Genomic DNA, 22,980 nt, shown 5'->3' on the forward strand with positions numbered 1-22,980 from the left:
CTCATTTTATTCATTCACAAGCGATGTAGCAACCCATTAGCTCAGCTAAATGTTGCTAAATACACATGTAAATAAAAAAATACACATGTATACAATGCAAATATACATTGTGGTACAGCAGGCCTATCAGGCTGAGCTCTAAACTTTTAATTTACTAATAACAAGTGACAACACAACAACAATAACAGCTAAAACATCACTCCACATAGAATGCTATAAGTCTAGTTTTGTGTGCTTTGAATAAAGGGTGAAAAGGACAGAACACAGGTTTCAGTACAGCAGCATAGGACTAAACATAGGTGCAAAGGAAACCACGAAACATTTCAAAGAAGTCAGTAAGCAATTATATTGAAGTTATTTCTTTTGAAACATTTCAGTACATTACTGCAACAAATATTAAGGCACTTGAACTTAAAAATATACTTTCTTGCTGCCTTAAAATTCTAAGTTGTCTGAAATTGTGCTGCACTGAAAATATCTTGTCAGTGTGTCAAGATGTAACTTAATGTTTGTCTTTCATTATAAAAGGGCATGGCCTTAATTTTTTTTTTTTTTTTAACTTTCTTTTCAATTATAAATTGTCAAATGATCCACTCAAGCTATATTAAAATTTAGAAGCATGGTTAACTCATAATTGCTGAAAGTATTATTTTAAAGTATTAGTCTAAATTCTGTTTATTTACTCAAATTAAACCTTGACGTGATCAATTTACCAAATCTTTCAACTCATAATTTTAAGTCACAAGACACAAACGCAGGATTGTACGTTTTGAAGCTGAAAACAAGCAGTTTGTTGAGAGACAAATACATCTATATACAATGAACTGATGATTGCAGATTAGTTGATTTCACCAAATTACACTATTAGTTTTTACAGTTTTAGGAAAAAGGGAACAACAGAGGAGGTACTTCGCAACTAGCTTTAAAGGGACTTGAACATAAAATAACAAGAGAGAATGGAGAACACTATTCAATAGAACAATCAGTACAGAAGGCGAAAAACATAAAATGCATGGTGTTGAAATAACTTTGCAACCTGGCTTTAGTCAAACAACATAAGACGTGGAATCATAATGCCAAATTTATTGGCTGTACTGCACATGTGTTTGTTGCACTGTTAGGGTCCTCTTCTTTTATATGATAGAGGCTTACTCTCCCTTTCTATGTGACAACATTTGAGGAACATCACCATTGCACCGCACCTGAGGCTGCTCATCCTGTCGAGCTACACTGGGCATGGAGATGGCCGCAGTCTGTGTGTCAGGAGCCTTTTCACTAAGAGCAGCTTTTATGCTGGCAGCGACACTGTCTCCGCCTCCAGCTGGAAGAGTAGGAGCGCCGCTGGGTGTGTTGGCTGTAGCTCCTGCAGCGAGACCAGAGGCACCAGACTCACCCTGCTCAGATGCTCTGAGCCTTTTCATGAGTGTGGTCACTCTAACTGCTTTCTGTGGATGTAAAAAGAGGAAATAAATAAATCATAGTTAATGACATACGTCAAACTTAGTTCCTTAAAGAAAGGCGGCGCTTTTGCCTTGAAATGTTTTCAACACAGCAGAAAAAATATCAGGGTAAATGGCCTGAGGAAGGCCTCAGGCTAAAACGTCTCAATGATATTTGGATTAAGTACAAAGCCATGCAGACACTGAATGCTTTAATAAGAATAATAATAAGAAAGTACATTTTTAAACTGTGATTAAGTCCAATGGCAAGGATATACAAATATGTTTTTGACGCTGGCAGGACAACCAAAGAAGTTTATGGATAAACATACTACACATGATGATTGATGTTTAGGTTGTTATTGACAATCTGGTAAGAAATGAGTGAACCACAAGCTAGTTGTGATTTTATAATATCAAAACAGTCATTCTATTTTAGTTATTTTAAGTAATCAATATAAATATAAAAGTATTGAATATCAAATATAGAATGTTTCAGTACAGTTCTCCCAGATAAAGCTTTGGGCCTGTGACCGCATTCAGTTTGTCTGATTATGATGTTAGATGGTATCTGAAACATCATGTTTTATATGAAGAAATACCTTCCACTTGGCTTTGGCAAAGTTCTTTTCTATTTGTGCACAAACTCCATCCTTGATATTCTTGTCTGAAGCTGCATTTCCAGAAATCCTAAGAGAAGGAACAAGAAAATTATATTTGCTACTAACATAACATAACTCGTTACTCGTAACTAACATAAATAGATTAGTGGTTATTGTACAGCAAACCCTTGTTGGTGGAACCATTTGTATTCAAATAACTTGACTTTGTGTACCATTCATGGGCTATAGCTTCCTGTGCAGTCAATCGCTGGTCCTGGTCTACTTCCATCATAGATGCCACTAAGTTTTTGGCTGAAAAATGCAAGAGAGCAATCATGACAGTGAATTAGTTTTTGCAATATCAGGGCTTGAACACATTATTTGTGACATCTGTAGCACAATTAGATTTGATGCAGTATATATTTAAATTCACTCCCTCACCAGAATCTGAAATGTCATCCCAGTATGGTGAGTCGAATTCGTAGTCCCCTGACAAAATCTTTAGGAAAAGATTTTTATCACGATTGTCAGAGTCATCTTCATCAGCATCATCATAGAAAGGAGGGTTCCCAGATAAACTGTTGAGTCAGTGAGATAAGAAAATGACTGATGGCATCGTTACACTTAAGAAAACAGCATATTTGACGGTCCATTAAACAGCGCGTACAGTATATACATGATGACACCTATGGCCCAACAGTCCAGAGGTCTCCCATATCGCTGCCTCCCAACCACCTCAGGAGCTGAGAGAAGAAAAAGGCTTTAAAAAGGCATCCTGACGATATGATGGAGCTTTAGCCACTTTAAATTATGGTATGATCACAAACCAATCCAAACCAATATTGATTTTGTAAAAATCTGTATTCATTCAGCTGTTATGCTGCTTACCAAGATATTCTGGAGTACCACATGGGTCCTTAATGAGTCGATTTTCCAGTTTTGCCAACTGAAAGTCACTGATAACAATTTTGGAGTGCTTCAAACGGTTAAAATACACCAAATTCTCCAGCTGCATGAAACAGTAAACAGATGAAGGCTTATAAAATTGGAAAAGAAATTCTCTGAATGCGCAGTGTTTCATTTTAACAGAGGAAGTCATTGGTCTGTGGTGAAATAATGTTGTTTTTCACTAGGTGTCAGCAGTGTGATATACCTTCAGATTTCTGTGTACAATTTTCAGGGAGTGCAGGTAAGCGACGGCTTCCAGCACCTGCCTCATAACATTGCTCGTGTCCCTCTCTGAGTAGTAGCCTTGATCTAGGATCCAGTCAAAGACCTCTCTGCCTGTGGCACTGAAGCGATGGGATATCCAGGAAAAAATGCATCACTTTTTGATGAAAGCAATTAAAACATTTTAACATACTGAGTAAAACATGGGCTTCTAAATGAATTAGACAATTACATGTACACACGCCTAAGCCAACTGTTTTCTCAAATGATACTCACAGCTCCAGAAAAAGGAAGTACTCTTTCTTAGTTTCAAAAGCATCAACCAGTTGGAGGATGTTATGATGTTTTACCCTTTGAAAAGTAGGAAAGGACGAAATTGAATAATAGTATAATGAAAACATAAAAATAAATTTAAGACAGCTACACAGCCATGACATTCAGGACATTTAAAGTGACAACCTGTAAGTATGATGGATGTATTTTGATAAGTGTAGCAGTATCACAGTCCAGTTCACCAGAGGTTAGAGAATTAAAACAACAGGTGATTCGATTCGTTACATAATGTAATTAGAAATCATCACCTTAACACCTAATTTCAGAATTTCAAATGTGTAATAATCATCACTGCATAACAATACGTTTAGATTTACTAAATGCCATGTATAGTTGACTGACATAACGAAAACCACGGTGTTATCAGGTTTTATTATTTTATATGTAGGTGGATCTGCAAACAAGATTAAAGAGAAAGCAATTACCAAATTCTCAAATTTAGAATATAAGGCTTTTGAGATTTGTTATTGTCAACAAATTCAACAAAAGTAAAAACAAAACATGAAATGTGTTGTGTTATCTCTTAAGGTAGGACTTTTCTTTCCCTGATAGGTTTCTTGTTTAAGCACAATTTAAGAAAATAGGCAAAAATCCAATCATAAAAACAGGGTTTTTTAATGTCAACTATGGATTTGGTGGCTTTTTCATGGCACTGAGCAATGACTAACTTCCCTAAGTCAACAACTATGAACTTTTAAAATCTTTTTTAGCTTTGCTTTGTCCTTAGCTTGTCCTTAAAAGAGAATTTTCCTGATCATTTGTCTCAGAGCTTCAGACACACGAGCTCTATTATGAGGAGCTAAAATCCCAACTTACATCTTTAAGATCATGATCTCGTTCTTAGCAGCTTTCCTCACTTTCCTTCCATCCTTTTTGTGGAACTTTTTACAGGTGTACATTTTCAAGGTGTTCCTGTCCTTTGCCCGGAATATCTCACAAAACTCCTCTCTGTGAAAGAGACAAAACAGGGAATGTGCATCACATTTAGGCCAAAGCTATTAAAACAACTTTTGAAATGATAATAGTCTTACAACATAGATGTACTCACGATTTAACAATTTGTCCAAGGTCATATTTGTCAGTCACCTCTGAGGGATTGTTATAATCCTTCTTCTCCCCAAGTGTCAGACAACCAAATGGCATGGCAGCTTGTGCCCTAGCCAGGGAATATATGGCTACAACACAACCTGTCAACAATATGCAACATGTTACATTTACCTAAACAAAATCACTTTAATAGAGAGAAAAACATGAATGAATAAACTAGATAGATAGATCTTTTATTTATCTCCATGGGGAAATTATTGTATCCAGGAGATCATCAACATAAAAAGAACCTGCATAAAAACTATATGTAATTACATAAACACACAATCAATCACAAAAAAAAAAAAAAAAAAAAAACTGTGTGGAACACATGCTAGTGTTGTAATGCCGTAAAAATTTATATACAATTTCCTTCACGGAGAAATGAACTGTTTCATTAATGACAATAATAAACGTGGAAAAAATGTTGCCATACCGCCATAGGCAAAATAAATGTGCAAATTCTTGGAGACTAGTTTCGAAACACTCTTTTGGCCAAAATCTTTTCAGTCATTCATCTATGAATGGCAAAGCATAACTGAGCTTGTGGGAGCAAATTACTTCAAATTACCACAAGAGCAACACAAAATAAAAATGATATCTGCCATTACCATAATCTTCTTCAGTGAACTCAGTCAGACTGTTCGACTTGTTTCTTTCCACTCTGCAGTGAGTCAGCTCGGTACTGCAGCAGCAGTAGCAGCATTATTCATATGTGTGCGTTCTACTGTGGAGAATAAATCAAATGGACTTGACCCTGTACTGCAGCTGGAACAGTTGTATCATTATTTAGATGTTTTGTAAGACTCTTGAAAGTTGAAAAATATATTATCTAGTCACCTGTGGAGAAAAAAGAAAAGTGTAAATTCTGTCACTGAGTTGGCCGAAGGTAATTGTGTTAAATGTATACTGCTTTCAGGCGAGCTTGCAGCATTCTCACACTGACATAATATTTCTATGTAATCACATTATATAATAATGAATACACTTTAGCCAATTTACATCCAATTCTCCAGATTATAGGGGTGGGTAACTTGGATAACTCTATATGACATTTTGGATATGGTATAATGTAAATAGTTTATTAATCCCATGAAAATGCCAACTCAATCATGCAAAACACCAGTGTTGCAGTTCTGCTCATTCTTCAGCAATATTGCCCTCAGTGGACTGTGAAGGCAGGCATTTTAAAGGGGTGGATATTTTGGTCTAAACAGCAAAATCACTGCAGAGCATCAAGTCAGCTTTCCTCTATCTTAAAAGCAGGTCAAACTGAATCAAACCACATTGCAGCAGCCAAAGGATACAACGTTGAACAAAGCATCATATTTCTAACAGCAGACAAATGAACTGCCCAATAAATAAAAATCACCCATATCACCCTTTAACATGTTTATTTGCCAATTTCACAGATTGCTTTTTTTTTCTATCTAACACTGGTTAATTTCCTACAACTTGTTTTTTAGGCAACAGGCACCTGGGTGTTGCATCTAGTGGTACAACAGTAAACACTGGGGCAGCACGGCGGTGTAGTAGTTAGCGCTGTTGCCCCACAATAAGAAGGTTGTGGGTTCTGTTCCCGGCCCGTGGCCTTTCTGTGTGGCTTTGTCATGTTCTCCCTGTGCCTGCGTGGGTTTCCTCCCACCGTCCATAGACATGCATGTTTGGGTTAATTGGTCACTCTAAATTTGTCCGTAGGTCTGGATGAATGGATGGTAAACACTGTTGTCCAACAGCTTGAAGTTTCTGGACTTGAAACCTGGCCTTGGGCCTTTCTATATCTACATATCCTGTCTGCTTGGGTTCCCTCCATAGACATGCCCATTAGACTAATTGGTAACTCTAAATTGCCCCTGAGTGTGAGTGCCCTTGGTTGTATGTCCCATACCAGCGCTGTGGTTGACTGGCAAACTGCACCCCACCCTCACCATATGCCAGTTAGGATTGGTTCCAGCAGACAAATGGTATGGATAATGGATTGAGTCACTAGATACATAAATATGCAAAACTTTGAATCAGGCTGATGTGAATCACTCCAGCTGCACAAAGGAACTAAATACGCATCCACCACGAGCGGCTTCATTTTTTCCCGTGACATTTAATGCTTGTATGGAAAATAGATTTGTTTTTTTGGCAAGCCTTACAATAGAAATGGCAGCCAGCACAGAAGAGTGGGAGTGAAGAAACTCTGTCTGGAGCCTCAGTCAAGGTCCTATCAGAAGCAGCAATTTAAGCCAGTTTTAGCATCCAGTAAAATTTTTAGTAGAACAGAAAAGCTTATCAGTATTTGAAAAAACAACCCAAAGACTGCCTGTGTTAAAATGAAAGTGCTTTACGACAAACAGCTATTAGTTATGTGACCTTTCATTAACGTGAGAAAATATGGTTGGAATTTTATTTCCATTAATTGTTTTGATGGTAAGGGTTAGGGTTAACTTTTTAACCTCCAGGTTATGTTAAACCTAAATTCAAATTTCCTGGTTTGATTCCACCTATTGGCTTTTCTTCAATGTCATGCTTTTCTTTTTCTTTCTCTGCTTCCAGCGTTACTATCTACTGTCACTACATCATATAAAACAGTCTATTTTAAAAAAACAGTAACTATAGCCTCTGATAGGAGGACATGGACATAATTTAATGCTGACATTGCTTCACGTTCCCAAATGCTAAACAAACACTAACAAACAAACACACTGAAGGGATCAACCAGAGATAACAGCACATTTCTTATGCCACTTTAGCTTGGTTTTGAAGCGGAACCATTACATTTACTAAAAAAAAAAAGAAAAAGAAAGTACCTGTTCACACAAGCAGTAATGGTCATAGATGAAGGATTGGGCCTGTTGCCCCTGGCAAGTGGCTTTTTTTGGTGGTGGTGGTGGTGGTGGTGGTGGGGGGGGGGGGGTTGTATACATAGTGCTGTATGACGCACACAACATTATATATATTTTATTTGCTTTTGGCCATATTGTTCATAGTTCAATGTCTGACTCTAATGGTTGTCATAAGTTTCTCATCCTTCAGTAAAATGGTTCTATAATTTGGATTTTTACACCTTAGTTGAACCAACAATATTGCAGAATACATATTTAGTAATATAAAACAGATTTATAAATTTCAGTATATACCACTGCCACTTCAAATTAACATTGATCCAATTACTTTATGTAATAAAGTACCTGATACACTCAGCCAGATATATATATATATATATATATATATATATGGAGGTCAACTTTGTGTATCTCAAGGGATCAAGCCTCTTCTATTTTTCCAGTATTTTTGTTTGTTTAATTTCCCCCCAGATAATGATTAAAGCCAGTGTTTTTCCAGAAGTATGTACAAGGAAATTAAATGTTTGCCTGGGGTGAGTGAGAGGAGACAGAGATGCCACAGCACACAGCCCATTTTCACTGCAGGACTCTAGCCAAAACAATAACACATTTCAGTTCATTTTTTACTGTTTTCCTGATCAAACGCAGCAAAAATATATACCAGGGCCCCAATTTCTCCTGAAGCAGTGCATTCCTAATATTAAGTCTTAAATATGAGAAGCAATTCACAGATAGACTTCAGCTAAATCTTCCCCTAAACTTGAATCCTACAAGAAGAACATGTAGCGCTGCTTTTTCAGAGCATGACCAGAACACTGATCATGTACCCAAGCCAATAAACACAATTTCTGTCTTCGCATCTCTAAAAGCTTTCGTAATGTTTTTGCAGGGTGTAATTAAACTGATTGACGATCAGATCCATGGTGATGGCAAATGGCAAAATCTAACATTCAACCCTCGTTAGCTTAGCTTTAAAGGTGTGATGTCAAAGCTGAGCAGAGTCTCGAGGAGTATTTCAGCATTTCAATTCACACAAAAATGAGTCCCTTTGGCACTTCTGTTTCAATATAACCACACAACCAAGAGCCATCAAACCATACACTTCCATCCATGCTATGCAGAATCGAGGGGTGTGGCTGATGTGCAACCAACATTGGACCTCAAAATGAGCCATAAATCTCTGCCTTTGACTCGCAGTGTATCAAACACGTAACAGTGAGTATGACAAGTCAATCGTAATTTAGCGTGAATTTGTTTTTCCCCCTTTCAAGGCAATCTTGGAGATAAAACGATGTTCTCCAACACCAGAAGTAGAAAAAGATAAAAAGGCATAGGAGGCAGGACTACTGCTGAATCAGGAGTCTTTTATCTCGGTCTTTGGAAACACTTCATTAATGGGAATGTAAATGCTGTTTCAACTCGCACAGGACCCCGTGCTGAGAAAACTTCACTCTGGACACTGTTGGAGGGTGAACACCAAAGGCAGAGTTGTTGCATCCGATAAACAAACCTGTGTCCAATTAATTTTCCAGTAGGTGAAAAAAGCCAAAGTAAAAGCTCTACAATTTAGATAATTTTGTTTTCAAGTCACAGTGGCCACAATATAAATATAAGCCCAAGAGTCACATTGGGGGGAGAAAAACAGCAACTGAATGCTTTCATCAATATCTTATTAAAAGTTCTTATTCACTGTTAGATGAAGAGATAATGCATAAAATAACACTTTTTATAGCTTGAGAGCATTAATAGCTGAATAGATCAAACCCAGTTAAGGGAGTATTTTATACATAATGACTGCCACAAGTACCATGGCTGAAATCAGCAGTTCAAAGTTCTTTAAGATGTGCTTTACATATATTGCATTACATTACTAACTATCTGTAGCTACCCCTCAAAATTACACTAGAAATGTAACAGTTCTTCATAAGATTACATTAGTTTAGATTAGATTACAATGTGCAAGAACATAATGATAAATTCAAAGCCTAAAAGATCTTAACATTAAGGGCGTACAACAAAAGCGATGCAAATCTAATTTTAATTTATTCACTCAGTCAGTCAGTCATCTGTGCAATTTTGTAACTGCGATATCTCATGTGAATACGCAGGTTTGAATTTGAATGAGGACAAAGGATGGGTGTCGTATCTTCACACCTTATATGCCCTGGCTGTTGTAGAGCTACACCGATTGACCCGGGGCAATCTTCTATTTAAAACAATCAAGTTGAGAAGTAATGCCTCTCAGACACTGCAGGTTCACCTTATAGCCATCGGGTATCTTTTTATCAAAAAAAAAAAAAAAAACAACAACCCCCCCACTCCCCCGACGACAACACACATCTCTGGCAGTTAAATGTGACAGTAATGGGTTTCGTGAGGTTCAGGATGGAGAATCAAGTCTTCTACATCAGATTTGGAGTGTGGTGTGCCAGATGTAGCAGAGCTATGCTGCCAAAGTGGAATTATAACAAAAACTAAAATGTGTTTTAAATACCTCAGACACTCCTACTCCAACTTCCTGAAGGCTTGGTGCATTTTGGCTTTGTGTTCTGGCATTCAGTAACGTAGTGGCCTAACAGAGATGCTAAATTTAAATTCTGCATGTTAAAAGCCTGATCTCATACCTGGGTGACAAAACATCTGCTGCCATATTTTCAATCATGTGTTCACATAGTTCATACTGAGAAACGTAAGATTTCAAAGTAACTTGACTTGAAGCATATTACACTAATCCTAATCCTTCAAACTCATATGACTTCTGAGTCATGCTGCCCCAACTGAGATGAAAATTTGATGATGGCTTTTTATATTGTTGCATCAGCATCTAATGGGACTACTTAGGATGTAAATATACGCGTGTATATGAACTTATGTGTGGCAACATATCCTCTGAGAGCACTTTGGGGGGACTCGGATGCACAGGCCAGCTCAGCTTCAGCTTTCTATTAAAGACCTGGAAAAAGGCTGCAGCTTTAAAAATAGAAATGTAGTGTTGTTTTTCGTTCCATGTATATACATGAGTACAAACAAGAGGTCTTTTATTTTTCAAGAATAGATATTTTGGGTGCTATTTTGGGACGGAGGTTAGTTGGTAGTAATGTGGGACTTTGGAGGCAGGCCAGAGAGAGCCAAGGGATTGGCCACAGTTGAGGCTCTTCAAAGGGGAAGGCTTGGTGACAGGGAGCAGATGGTGGTGATGATGTTGGAGCCAAAATTTCGATCCTGAAATGCCTCATTTAAGATCTGAATGCCACTCGTGCTAGCTGCGAACACAAAGGCAATTTTTATGGACCTTCACTTTTCAGTGGCAATATATCAGAAACAAACAGAGGGTAAGGAACACATATGGGAAGAGAGATGAAGAAAAATATTGATGAATCTGTCCACTTTTGTCCTTGGTTCTGTTACGTATTGAGTCAGCCATTCATCTCCTCTTCAAGCATCACTGGCTCATCTGACCAGTTTCTCTGATGTTGTTTTGTTGCCATGGTAACCAAGTGCTCCAGTATGCGCCACGGTACTGTCTGTTCAGGATGGCTCGCTGCGTACTCGTCGATATCACCGCCCAAGACCACAGCCACCTCGTGTGACTGAAACTCCATTTGTGATCTCGAATCCAAAATCCACTATAAACGATCAAACTACTCATAATGAATGAGTATTCAATTATTTCTCTTTTTTTCACCTATGTGTGTCCCAGTTATCTGGCAGGTACTTTAACTTAATTAGTTATAGCTGAATGCCCAGTGAAACACATTCAATGCAGCGTGAAGCCTGTTACATACACAAAAGGCTTTAACTCCTTTCAAATAAATCTTTCAAACATTTGGTTTCACTCTTTCTCAGCATCAGGGATCCAGGTGTAGGGAGAGAAACAACAACATGAGTATGTGAGACAGGATATCTGAGTAGCACTGCTTCATACATCAGCCCAGGGTACGTTCTATCACCGTGTGTTTTAACTTCAGAAATCTTAGCTTGTGTTTATTTCATCCATTCAGACTATAAATGAGCAATAAAATCCATCCAAAAATGTTGTCTACTTTAAGTTTGCTCCCACACAAGAGCACTCCATGAGTGTATGACTGTGCAGCCAGGGCTTCCCAAACTTTTTTTATGCACAGTTTTTATACATAGCAGGCTGCATTTGATCCATTTGGTTTGATCAGAATCAATTCCCAACTACATCTGAAAGCGCACACAGCAATCCTTGCAAGCAGGCATGCTTTATTTGGAGGAGAGGCTGTTTTGCAAAAACTGTTCTCTCTCCTCGATGTGGCTGTTTGAGCATTAGCAAGAAAGCGTGCAAAGCAAACACAGGCTCGTTGGGTGTGAGATGACAAATAATGACAGGGAGGCAGGGACGACGCGAAACTGCGAGACTGAATTGAAGAAGTGCTGCAGTCAAGAGCACGCCTTATGTAAATGTGAAGCGCAGTTTGAGCCTCTGTGAACTTGCTGAGCCTCCTATAACGACTAGAAAGTGTAAACTGCGGCAAAATAAATAAATAAATAAATAAAAAATAAAACATAAAAAGAAAATGATTCAACCCAATTGTGACCTGGAAATGTGCAGTGTGGAGAGTTGAAACAGGTGCTACCTTGATGTGTTTGACTGATGTTGCAGCCGAGCGAAAAACTATCCTGCAGTTTTCAGCAATCACGCCAGCACGTCCGACGATCTCAGCAAAAAATAAAAAATAAAATAAATAAAAATGTGGGATTCATGCAAAAGTTTTGAGTCCCCTGTTTTCAGTGCGACAAGCTGGTCAAAGAGGACAACTGCTGAGCGATTAAAATCTCGGACAGCATCCCTCAGTATTCCCCACTTCTCGCGTTTTTGACACCGGCGCTTTGTAATTGAATTTGTGATCATCCAAACTACGCTCACTTACCTTCAATGGAGTGAAAAGGTGATGATCAATAATCCAACCCCCCCTCCCTCTGTCTTTGTAGTGGAATATTTCCCTGCTTCACTTTGTTGTTTCACTCCTTATCGGTGGCTTTTCCAGCCGCTGCTCGCTGTCACAGAGGCTTTAAGATCCTCGAGCATTTCCAACAAGTCTGCCCGTTCTTGAGAGTATTACGTGAGCGCGTGATGCTGCCGGCGGGCTGTGATGCAGGAAGGAGGGGGAGCGCGCGTGCGTGCAATGTGCACGACTGTGCGCAGCAAATGTTTGGATGATAACAATAACACCGTCACTGTGAGGGCTTGTCACAGTGATGATCAGCTGGAGGCTGTTCGGCGGCTGCCCTGCACAAAGAGGGTCAAAATAATGTTTTGTTGTTGTTGTTTTGTTTTGTTTTTTTCCAAAGTCCCTCCAGAAGTTGGAGCCAGTCAGTTCCCAAGATCTTCCATCTTTCCTGCAAGCAGTTCACCCCCATGGATAGTCACAATCTTCATCTCCTGTCTCCCAGAATGACAGCAGTTGTTTTAGACAAGATTATGTTTTGATCCTTACATCTGTTGCTATGACTGATTTGAAGTCATGGTTACCACTTTTGTTTCAGTTAAAGACGGGGTGGCTCACACTCTTGGAAAGAACTTAAGGCGTGTGCACTGATGCACCTCATTCTTACATACATTTCCAATCAATCACACGGGATGTCACATTGTCTGCATTGCAGGTAGCAGGAAGTCAGAAAACAGGACAGCTTGATTGGCCTTACATGATGCTCAAGCAAGAGAGAGCAGGACCCAACGACAGCTCGGAGGGGCAACAAATACTGTAGTTTTAAAAGACAATGTTCAGAAGTCATTGCCGTCCACAAAGTGTGAGCACTCTTTCGTAGTCTCTTATCTCTGGTAGTCTTTTTGGTCCTGCTGTGCATTTTAGTGTCTGCTGTCAGACCTGAAATAACCATGGGTGATGCAAAGTTACTGGCAGAAAAATGTGCTTATCTTTCAGAGCTGATATATGACATAAACGTAAACATGTCTGTCTCAATATCAACAATTGGAAATGAACGTATCGTTCATTTAATTCCGTACACATTTGTCATTCAAATCTCCAAGGTCACCTGGCTACCAGATGCATCTTTACTTTTTTGGATACATTTTTGTACAGTGTTCTCTGCTTGCAGCAGTTTCAAGTGAAATCTGATCTGACCATCGGCAATACTTTCCAATTACATACAGGTATACAGAGGATCTGTGGGGATTTTAGGTGGTAGGCAGCTCTGGCTTATGTAACAGAAGTGTCTCTTTCCTAAAAATGAGTAATGCCGCTAAAAGGCCATTGGGATAACAGGAAAGAGAGCGGTAGAGCATCTTTAACCTGCTCCCCACCTACCCACAAAACCACGCACTCTCTCTTTTCTGACTTCTGGCATCACGTGGCTCTCCAAAACTCTGGATGTCTTAACAGTACAAGTTGTGCTGTATCACAAATCTGCGTCCTGGAATCCCTCGTATCACTGTCATTATTTTAGAGTGGGAGGTTTATAATCCTTCTCAAATCCACCACTGCAGGAGGGTGTCAATCACCTCTTTGTCTGTTGTCTGCATCTGAGCGTAAAAAAGAGCCTTCCAACCCTCAACCCGTGGCATGAAACCCACATTTTCACATGGAAGGGAAATACTTAAGAGTAAAAACACACTTGGAAATATAAATACAACCAAAGTGGCGCAGTAGCAACAGCGGAACAAAAGCATTTATTCAGCAAAAGAAGTGAAAAGGTGAAGGCTTCAAAAATAGAGCTCAGTTAAACCCAACTTTTGGGTGTTCTCCAGATAAAAGGTGAGACGTTTTTGGCAAAAGCCCAGAGTGCCTGAGTCATATACATGAAAGCATTCAGACAGGACTCTTTACAGTCTTCTACATATTTTGAAGAGACAGTTAATCAAAATATGTTTAAAGTCATGCATACAGGTATACGTGCCTGACATAAAAGCTAAACTGTCATTGACATCGACCATTTGGGGTGCTGTCACCATATTAATGGCCTCTTAGGGGATACAGATATGCAGTGAGTGTTTGTTGTCATTCAATGCGAGAAACTAGAGGAAAGGTCACTTTGGATTAATACATTTGACACCAAGGACCCCCAAAGCAAACCCAAGGATTATTTTCAAAACTGTGACACTCCTGGGATTTTTGTAATATGATGATTCTTGATGGGCAGCACAGCAGCGTAGTGGTTGCCACTGTCGCCCCCCAGTAAGGTCGTCGGTTCAGTTCCCGGGCTATGGCCTTTTTGTGCGGAGTGTGCATGTCCTCCCGATGTCTGCGTGGGTTTCCTCCCACCGTTGAAAGACATCATGTCCTGCGATGGACTGGTGAACTGTCCAAGGTGTACCCCACCCTCACCCAGTGTGAGCTGGGATTGGCTCAAGCACCCCCCACGATCCGGAAACGGATAAGCGGTTGAAGATGAATGAGAATGATTCTTCATAACTTTATTTATCTGGGGGCTAAGGACTCAAACATACTCCTTTTGTCTTCTGACCTTACCTTTGGCCTTTCTCTGATCTTTGACCCTGACCCTAACTCGAATGCAATATGTATAATCCCCAAATGCTATCAGTTGTTTTATGTGTGTCTAACATATCTCATAAAACAAGCAACGTCTTTATTAGTCCCTCCCAACTCATACAATGCCTCGTGCTGTCAGTTTCTCGCATGTGATTTATATCAGTTATAATTATCCACAGGAAGGCTAATTAGTCTGTTGTACAGTAGAGACATACACAAAAGTGGAATCTGCATCACAAAGCTCGCAGGCAGTATCGCCTTGTGTTTCTCTAAAACTACTCAAGGCTCTGCTCATCCTCATGTTACCATGGCTGCATCTAGTCAATCCAGTATTTGTAAGTCTATGAATGGGCTCGAGTGGCTTGCCTGCTTCACAATTTCAAGGTGTTTGTCTTCTCATCTGCATTGGAAATCTCACATTGTTTCTTCACGGAGGGATTTAAGACAATAAGATTTATTTTTATTGTATGAGATTCCTTTGCTGATTTTTATGTTGGACATATAAGGTGACATATAAAGTTAAACAAGGCATGGAAAATTCCAGACAAACACAATATGTGTATTACAGGTGCAAACAATCACTCTTGACTATGTTACAATACAGAGCCACAACTAAAAGAGAGACCAACTAAATTTACCCACCTGAGCAACAGAAGATAAAACATGCAGCACAGTCAGTACTGCATGTCAAGACATACAGCAAAAACATCCATCTTAACTCACATCACTGCTCTGGCATACAAACAGACACTCACACCGTTTCCCTTTTATGAATTCATGGCAGTATCTGTAAAAGAGACAGAATAAGAAGAATAAGAATAAATTCCAGGATTTACATATTACAAAAAATTTATTTAATCTCACTGGTAGATTTTTTTCCATCTGTCATCTGCCTTCTGTCAAATTTTCCGTTTTTGTATTTTGCAGTGCAGGATTGGTTTTCTGACGAAAATATTTCCATGCTCCGCAATTCTGTACTCATGCTTGTAAAAGATGAGTCAACTTATAGTTCAGTTTAGTTGTCATAGAAACGAAAACCAATAGTCATGAGGTCTGTGATGGAAACTTTTGAGGGGTGGAAAGCATGCTTCTCGCAAGCATCGGTGGAGACCTCGACAGCTGTTACAGCAGCAAAAAAAACACTCCTAATTATTCAGTGAACAAGTAAACAACATGCTGATATTTTGAACTGTGGTGTTTAACATATATCTAGAAATGAATCACCCAAATAGAAAAAGTTTTACTTAGAAGCTCTTTAACAGATAAAAATTATATATGTTTGGAAATATTTATAGAGCGAATGAACGTGACTAACACAGCATAAAAATAATAATAATCAGTATCAAATAGATAACTTTATTTATAGATTATAGATGACTGATCATATTTCCACCATTGGCCAGCTGAATAATAATACATAAATTACTTCCATTACATGTATTGTTATTGGAGGCAGAGGAATATCTAAATATGAAATACAATGAACAACAGTTAAAGAAAGGAGCAGATCTGAATAGCCTACAAACAAAAGAGATGCCAACAAGCAGAAATCAGTCAATATGTTCAACTTCAGCATGTAAATAACAAAACAAACAAAAAAGAAAAGTCAGTTATTCAAGTTCTCTGTTCATAGATAGGCTTGAGAGACTTCGATTTGAAACAGTTTATGTTCACCCATAACGCTAACACGGCAAACAGGTGCAACAGAAAAAATGCATCATACCAAAACCGAGCGAATTATATATATATATTGTAAAGATTGGTACAAATACAATTCTGCATCAACTGAAGGAGGAAATATGATATTTGAGAAGTGTTATGGATCAGACTTGGAGGTGTTCGGTGTGAGGCAATATATAGGTTATATGTCAAATGGAAAAATGAGAGTTGGAAAGCAGCTGAAATCACAGCACAGTTTCTCTCTTGATGTGTTGTTTGTTATCTGGATGGCTATAAAATCAGGACTCAGAGCAGCAGCTCCAAAATGGCTGAGGAGGTTTACACGTAGTCTGAATGTGCTGTTGCTCAGCCACTATTGTATGACAAGCAAAAGAACAACACTGAAGAAAAAGACCAAGAGACATGTAAATGAGAGCAATGTTATTGTTATTCGGCTGTACTGAAACACGCTGCATGCGAGCACAGAGGAGAAACAAACGGATTAGACAGATGAGGGAGAAAAAAGGAAGAACTGTTCAGGGAGTTGGCATTTGTGTCACTGTTTTTGCTAATTTTGGTGCTTACTTGTTTCACCAAACATTTTCGTACACACTTTAAAGTCAGCGTTGTGTGAATGTATTTGTATTTTGTTGTTTACGCTTCACTGCAAACAGTCTTCTCCTTTCCGCTTAAAGGGGCAACTCAGTCACAGTACAAACATCCCTCACTGACTTATATCAAGTGCCGCGCAGATTCCCTTGTTCTCATCTTATAGCTGCTCGAAGAAGGTGAAAATTTTCATCGGATGGAGAGAAACAATTGCAAAGTATCTTTCCAGAAACAAATATATGTTGAACTTTTCAAACAAAAAAGCCGAATGGAGACAGTAAGCCAGGGCTTCAGCATGTTCATGGTTTTGAAGAAAGTGCGAACAAACCCCATAAAACTCGGTCATTTAGACAGTTGGAGAAGTCATGTGGATCTGGACTGGATCTGGCTCTGTAGATGGAGGGAGGCACAGTGTCACAGATGATACCCTCACACTTCAAGCAGAACATTTGGTGCTCTTTCAGGTTACCATAGCTACCACAACACAGCAAGACCGGATGTCCATAATGTTGATCAGCTTGTATCTGGTAGAGCATCTATGATTTCTATGTCAAAGCAAACGGGTTCATAACAAGCCATCCATAGGGACCATCCCTCGAGCCAAATCAGATATAAATGGTAAAATATCGATTTGTGTAAACTAATCCTTTTTTTTTTTTTTTCCCGGTTTAACGTCATCATGTTAGTGAAAGCAAAAAACAAACTATAGCTTGGTTTATTTGATACATTTTGTGATTAGGTCTTTTAAAGGTTTCATATCCTTGTAATTACTGTGGCTTCTCCACTGATGTGGAAAGGCAATTTATCTCTGAGTCGTCTTGTGCTAATTCAGAGTTTATGGGGGCTGCCGTCGGGTCTGCACTGGCACTTAATCACTTTTGTAAACACTGAGACTCTTTTTCCTAATTGCTGCAAGCTACAGTTGATGCAAAACTATTAAACCTTTTGCACCATGCTGTGTCCACAGATTTCAATTGCAAAGTGATAAATGTTTTTGGATGGTGATTTTAATTTATGTGACAAAATGTCCATTTGCCTAATTTTAGATTCACAGATGAACTCCCACTGTACATTATGCTCATTCATAAATGCTATTTTATTCTATTCTATCCTATTATAGCTAATAGAATTATTTATGCTTTATTAATATTATCATGATTATACTTTGGATAATACTGATTAAATATATATTGTATGTTTTATTGGACACTATTTATTGCTCTGTAAAAAAGAAACCCTTTTAATGAATAATTTCCAAGAGTCCAAATTTTGAATGCCCCATCTCATCTGAAAGGTATTTGTTCATACCTATACAGAAAAATATAGCATTCTTTTACATATTAATTATCTAACCAGAAATTTCAGCAACTGTTGAATGAATGTAACTATTTTATGTTGTTTTTGTTTTTTTTTGTTGTTTTTTGCATAGTTTTTCTTTTTATTTATTCCCCTGACACAAACATGCACACATGGAAATTATGAATAGATTATAAAACATGCATAAAGCAGTTTGATAATTTTCAACCATATCTCTCTGCCTTCCTACACACCACTGGCATCAAATGATGGTTGTCATAGCAACAGGCTCACAAGCCACAACAGGGTTTTTGGAAGACAAATTCAGATCAGGATAAGAGAAAATCTTTCTTATCCACATTTGCCGTCTATAAAACCTGTTTAGACCCCACTCACAAGAGGTAACATGACTAGGTTTTGCTTCTCTCATTTGGAAAACGCTCATGATTGCTAACAAAGGCGGCTGCATGACTTTTTGTGACTGAATGGCATTCCTTTGCAGTGTAGTTTGACGCAGCTTTGACGGGGGGGAATACATGATGAATCAGTGGTCTCCATTAAACATGGTCAAGAGGGTCAAGAAACGTCATTTTGGTCATTTGCAAAAGTTTTAGCAAACTTCATTGATGTGATGTATCTTGCACAGTCACATCTCCAGATGTGTCTTATTTCCTTTTATGAAGAATTTCTCATATATTAAATGATCATTTCCAATATTGAGCGTACACCTGAATGTCTCCTTCTCGTCTCTACATGTCTTTAAATGTCGACTGGCCCTATTGTTTTCAAAGCTATTTGCATGTAAAAATGCAGAGGGACAGTTTTTAGCCTGCACGTTTGCAAAATCCTCATTACATCATAGTTTTTTTTTTTTAAGCATTAAACTTAAACTGTGTAGAGCTCTAAATAACTGAGCTCTTGTGTCAGTAGCATTAACATTTTCACCCAGTATGCATGAATATACGCAGGAGTGGACAATGACGAAGTAAATTTACAGTTTTTGAGTATCTGTACTTTACTTGAGTAAAGTAGTTTACTTGAGTTTTACTTTCACTTCACCACATTTGCGCTAGTCTAACATTACTCCTTCACTGTTTTTAATTGTAATTGTTTGTAATTGAAGCGGTGGAGTAATCAGTAATTTCAACTTCAGTAGGCTTTGGCCCGAAAGAGGGTGCTCCGTAGTTTAACAAAAGCAAACTTGTGTATTAAATGCCAAGTGAAGCAAACCATGTTGCTCTTCCGTGTTTGAAAGCCGTGTTTTTTCAGTCATTACTCAAATGACAGCTATAGCACCACTCTGGTTCCAATGAACGAAATCGACGAATGACTTGAAAAAAGATTTGTTCATTTTACTGAACGAGAATAAAAGACCTGACTCAGTAAAAAGAGCCGTACTTCCCATCACTGCTACATACCTAGCAGTCCCAACAATATATTACACAAGAACCCTCAATGCCTTTGGTTTACAAACATAAACTCAACTGGTTTACGACAATTGGCCTCAGGCTTACTGATGTAAACCTCACTACCTCAAATAAATGTAGCAAGTAAACCATCTTGCCAGCTATTACCTGAGAGCAAGTGCTCAGTTAATTTCTTCTTTTCCAGCGTCCTCAGCAACAATGTTTTCTCTGGCACCGCTTTTGTAAAAATAACGCGTCAACATTTGCTGAGACTGTGTCACGTTTTTAGTTTCACACTGGGCCCCAGCTCTGGAAGCATCTCAACAGTATATGATGGGTTTTAGTGTGTGCTGAAGTGGACTGACAAAACACAGTGATTGTCTGTTATCACCTATATTCAGAGGTGGACAGAGTACACAACTTCACTAATTGAGTAAATGTGCAGACTCCTTGTCAAATATTACTCCAATACAAGGAAAAGTAGCTTCATCAAAATATTACTTAAGTAAAAGTACAAAAGTATTTGCTTAAAAAAAATATTTAAGTAAAAGTATATATATGAAAAAATACCTCAGAAAATACAGAAGACTGGATTTATTGTCATTATACAATACAGTGATGTATTTCTGCTACATACATATTCATAGCTCAAAAATACCTTCAGTTAAAGAGGCCCTACAAGAACTGGTCTGTGGAGGGATCCAGTCCAGTCCAGAGGTCTCTAGCTCCGGTCCTGGAGGGACACTGTCCTGCAGGTTTTAGATGTTTCCTGCTCCAACACACCTGATTCCAATAAGTGGCTCCTTGTCAGACTTCAGCAGAGCTTGATGACGAGCTGATCATTGGAATCAGGTGTGTTAGAGCAGGAACCATCCAGGACGGGATTTGGAGGGATTTGGACTTCTGGTCTCGTCTCTAGTCTCTGGTCTAGTCTCTCGTCTGTACAAAACATATTTTATATGGACACAATGAACACAGTCTCAAACTCTGGAGGTCTGTGGGGGGTCCGGTCTCTGACGGTTTGCTGTGTGTTACCTCGTGTTTCTGTCTCTGCTATTCACCTTGATTAATAGACTGTGCTGTGTGCTCCATGTCTAGTTCCTCCTCTGCCTCCTTTTAGGATCGTACCTCTTGTCATAGATGCAGGATGACGGCAAAAATGAAGGCGAGAATTAATGAGTTAGAGTCACCAATTCTGTCTGTACTGTGTGTTTTATTGTTTGTCTGTTGTGTGAGTAAGGCATGTAAGTGAATGATAAATAAAGTATATATCTATCATATTTATAATATCAAAATAATATATTGTAATATATCCAGAGACTAGACTGGATCCCTCCACAGTGTGCCATTATAATGACTCACATGGATTTTATCCTAACACCCAAAAACGCCATGGACTGAAGCAGCATCTATAAAAAACGAATATCGCCCAGAATTACAATGCAGAAATAATAATACGTAAATAATACGTAATTAATTAAATGACAATGCTTAAAACTATTGTCACAGTGAATTCATTTGCTTGTAATACGTGCCAGAGCTAAATAATTCAAATAACCTACAAAGCATCTAAAGCTGAACACCCACAGACCTCTCCCACAGGCAAGCTGAACCTCACTAAGGTTCCTATTAACCTTAATGAGGTTCAACCGAAGCATCTGAAAAATTGTTAAAACACCTGAAAAAGGCATTCATCTAAACAATAATGTCTTGTATAATTGTAGAATATTGTACTGCAGACTGCTTTACAAATTTAATTGCTTTAGCAGTTTAAGTTTGACTGGTTGGATATAAACACGGTTGCATTATTTAAAATAGCTAATGTTAATAAAAACCCATTGAGCCACAGGAGATTTTATAAAATGGAGGAACACAAATCTGGAGCACTGAGGTGCTAACAGTTTAGAGTTTCATGTGTTTTATGCACCAGTACGAGGGAGACAGCACACTGTTTCAGGCACTACTCTCGGTGGATATACGTTTTTGTGATTACATGTGCAGTATGAAAAATTCATAAGAATGTGTGCTGACGAAATATGTCTCATTATTAATGCAGAAGTAACCAAGTAATAAGTCAGTAGTGACGACACACAGTGTGGGAAGGTCAGTGTATATTTAATGAATCCTCTGAAGCCATTTGCATCACATTTAATTTCATATGTGTTGTTTTATTAAAAAAATCCAGTATATTGTTTATAACATGTTTTTGCAGTAATTGTAAAACTTTTTAAGTCAAAAAGTAGCACACATTGATAGCAAGAAGGATTTTTTTTTTTGTTGTTTTTTTTTCTTTGCCAAATACAGTTCATTTGTGGTTGGCATGGCCTTGTTCATCAAATACTTTTAATTGCTCTGCAAATTTGTGTTTTCTTTTCAGAATAATCCCATCTGCGGAGACTTTCACTTAGAGAGCAGAGATGAGAACAAACATAACACTTCTCTCCATCTGTGACCTCCCAGCTCCTCATCATCCCTCTGAATGCAATGCAACAATGGAGAAGAGCAAGGGAGAGGGAGGAGGGTTGTCTCACTATTCAAGTGGTTACTGGCAGAAGACAGTCTCAAGGACAGTGGATTCAATTCAGAGAACAAGAGTGTGAGAAATGCTTCAAACCCACATCAAGATATCTGCACAGGAAGTTGGACTTTTGACATGGAAAGGCATAAGTCTGGGATCTCTTCGAACCACACCTACATTTCCCAATCTTTGACAAAAGTGCAAAATTATTTAAGGAAGTAAGAACGATTTTGATTATTGTAAAAACATTTTCTGCAAGCTACAACAGGAAAAAGCTGACTCGGGTCATGAATAATGAAATGTGCATTCTCTTATTGCACTGCTATATTTTCTTCCTTTGTCACCCGCTGCAGATTTCTTCTTACCAGTATCTTGAAAAGCTAAGAATATTCTTGCTGCGAAACTTCAGACTGAATGCATCCACAGCTCAGCTCAGAACACCTGCGCGGAAAGGTTCAACAGCAGTGAATGAGGCTTTTTTTTCTTTTTTTTCCAGTCCTCAGGCCATTTTATATCTAGTGGTGCAATGCAGAATGTCTGATACTGTGTCATA

General features: G+C 38.4%; 1 protein-coding gene across 1 annotated transcript; it reads right to left on the reverse strand.

Moving 5' to 3' along the window:
* Window positions 1–773: 773 nt before the first annotated feature.
* LOC115043963 (caM kinase-like vesicle-associated protein) lies at window positions 774–12,468 on the reverse strand. Its single transcript, XM_029502765.1, has 11 exons — window positions 12,360–12,468; window positions 4,593–4,731; window positions 4,361–4,492; window positions 3,488–3,562; window positions 3,195–3,333; window positions 2,930–3,050; window positions 2,709–2,784; window positions 2,483–2,619; window positions 2,275–2,353; window positions 2,042–2,129; window positions 774–1,445 (listed from the first exon to the last, which is right to left on the reverse strand). The coding sequence occupies exons 2-11, from the start codon at window positions 4,685–4,687 to the stop codon at window positions 1,149–1,151; spliced, it is 1,239 nt and encodes a 412-aa protein (XP_029358625.1). The 5' UTR covers window positions 4,688–4,731; window positions 12,360–12,468; the 3' UTR covers window positions 774–1,148.
* Window positions 12,469–22,980: the final 10,512 nt, after the last annotated feature.

This window comes from Echeneis naucrates, chromosome 5 (genome assembly GCF_900963305.1).
Source record: "Echeneis naucrates chromosome 5, fEcheNa1.1, whole genome shotgun sequence".
Taxonomy (NCBI): Eukaryota; Metazoa; Chordata; class Actinopteri; order Carangiformes; family Echeneidae; genus Echeneis; species Echeneis naucrates.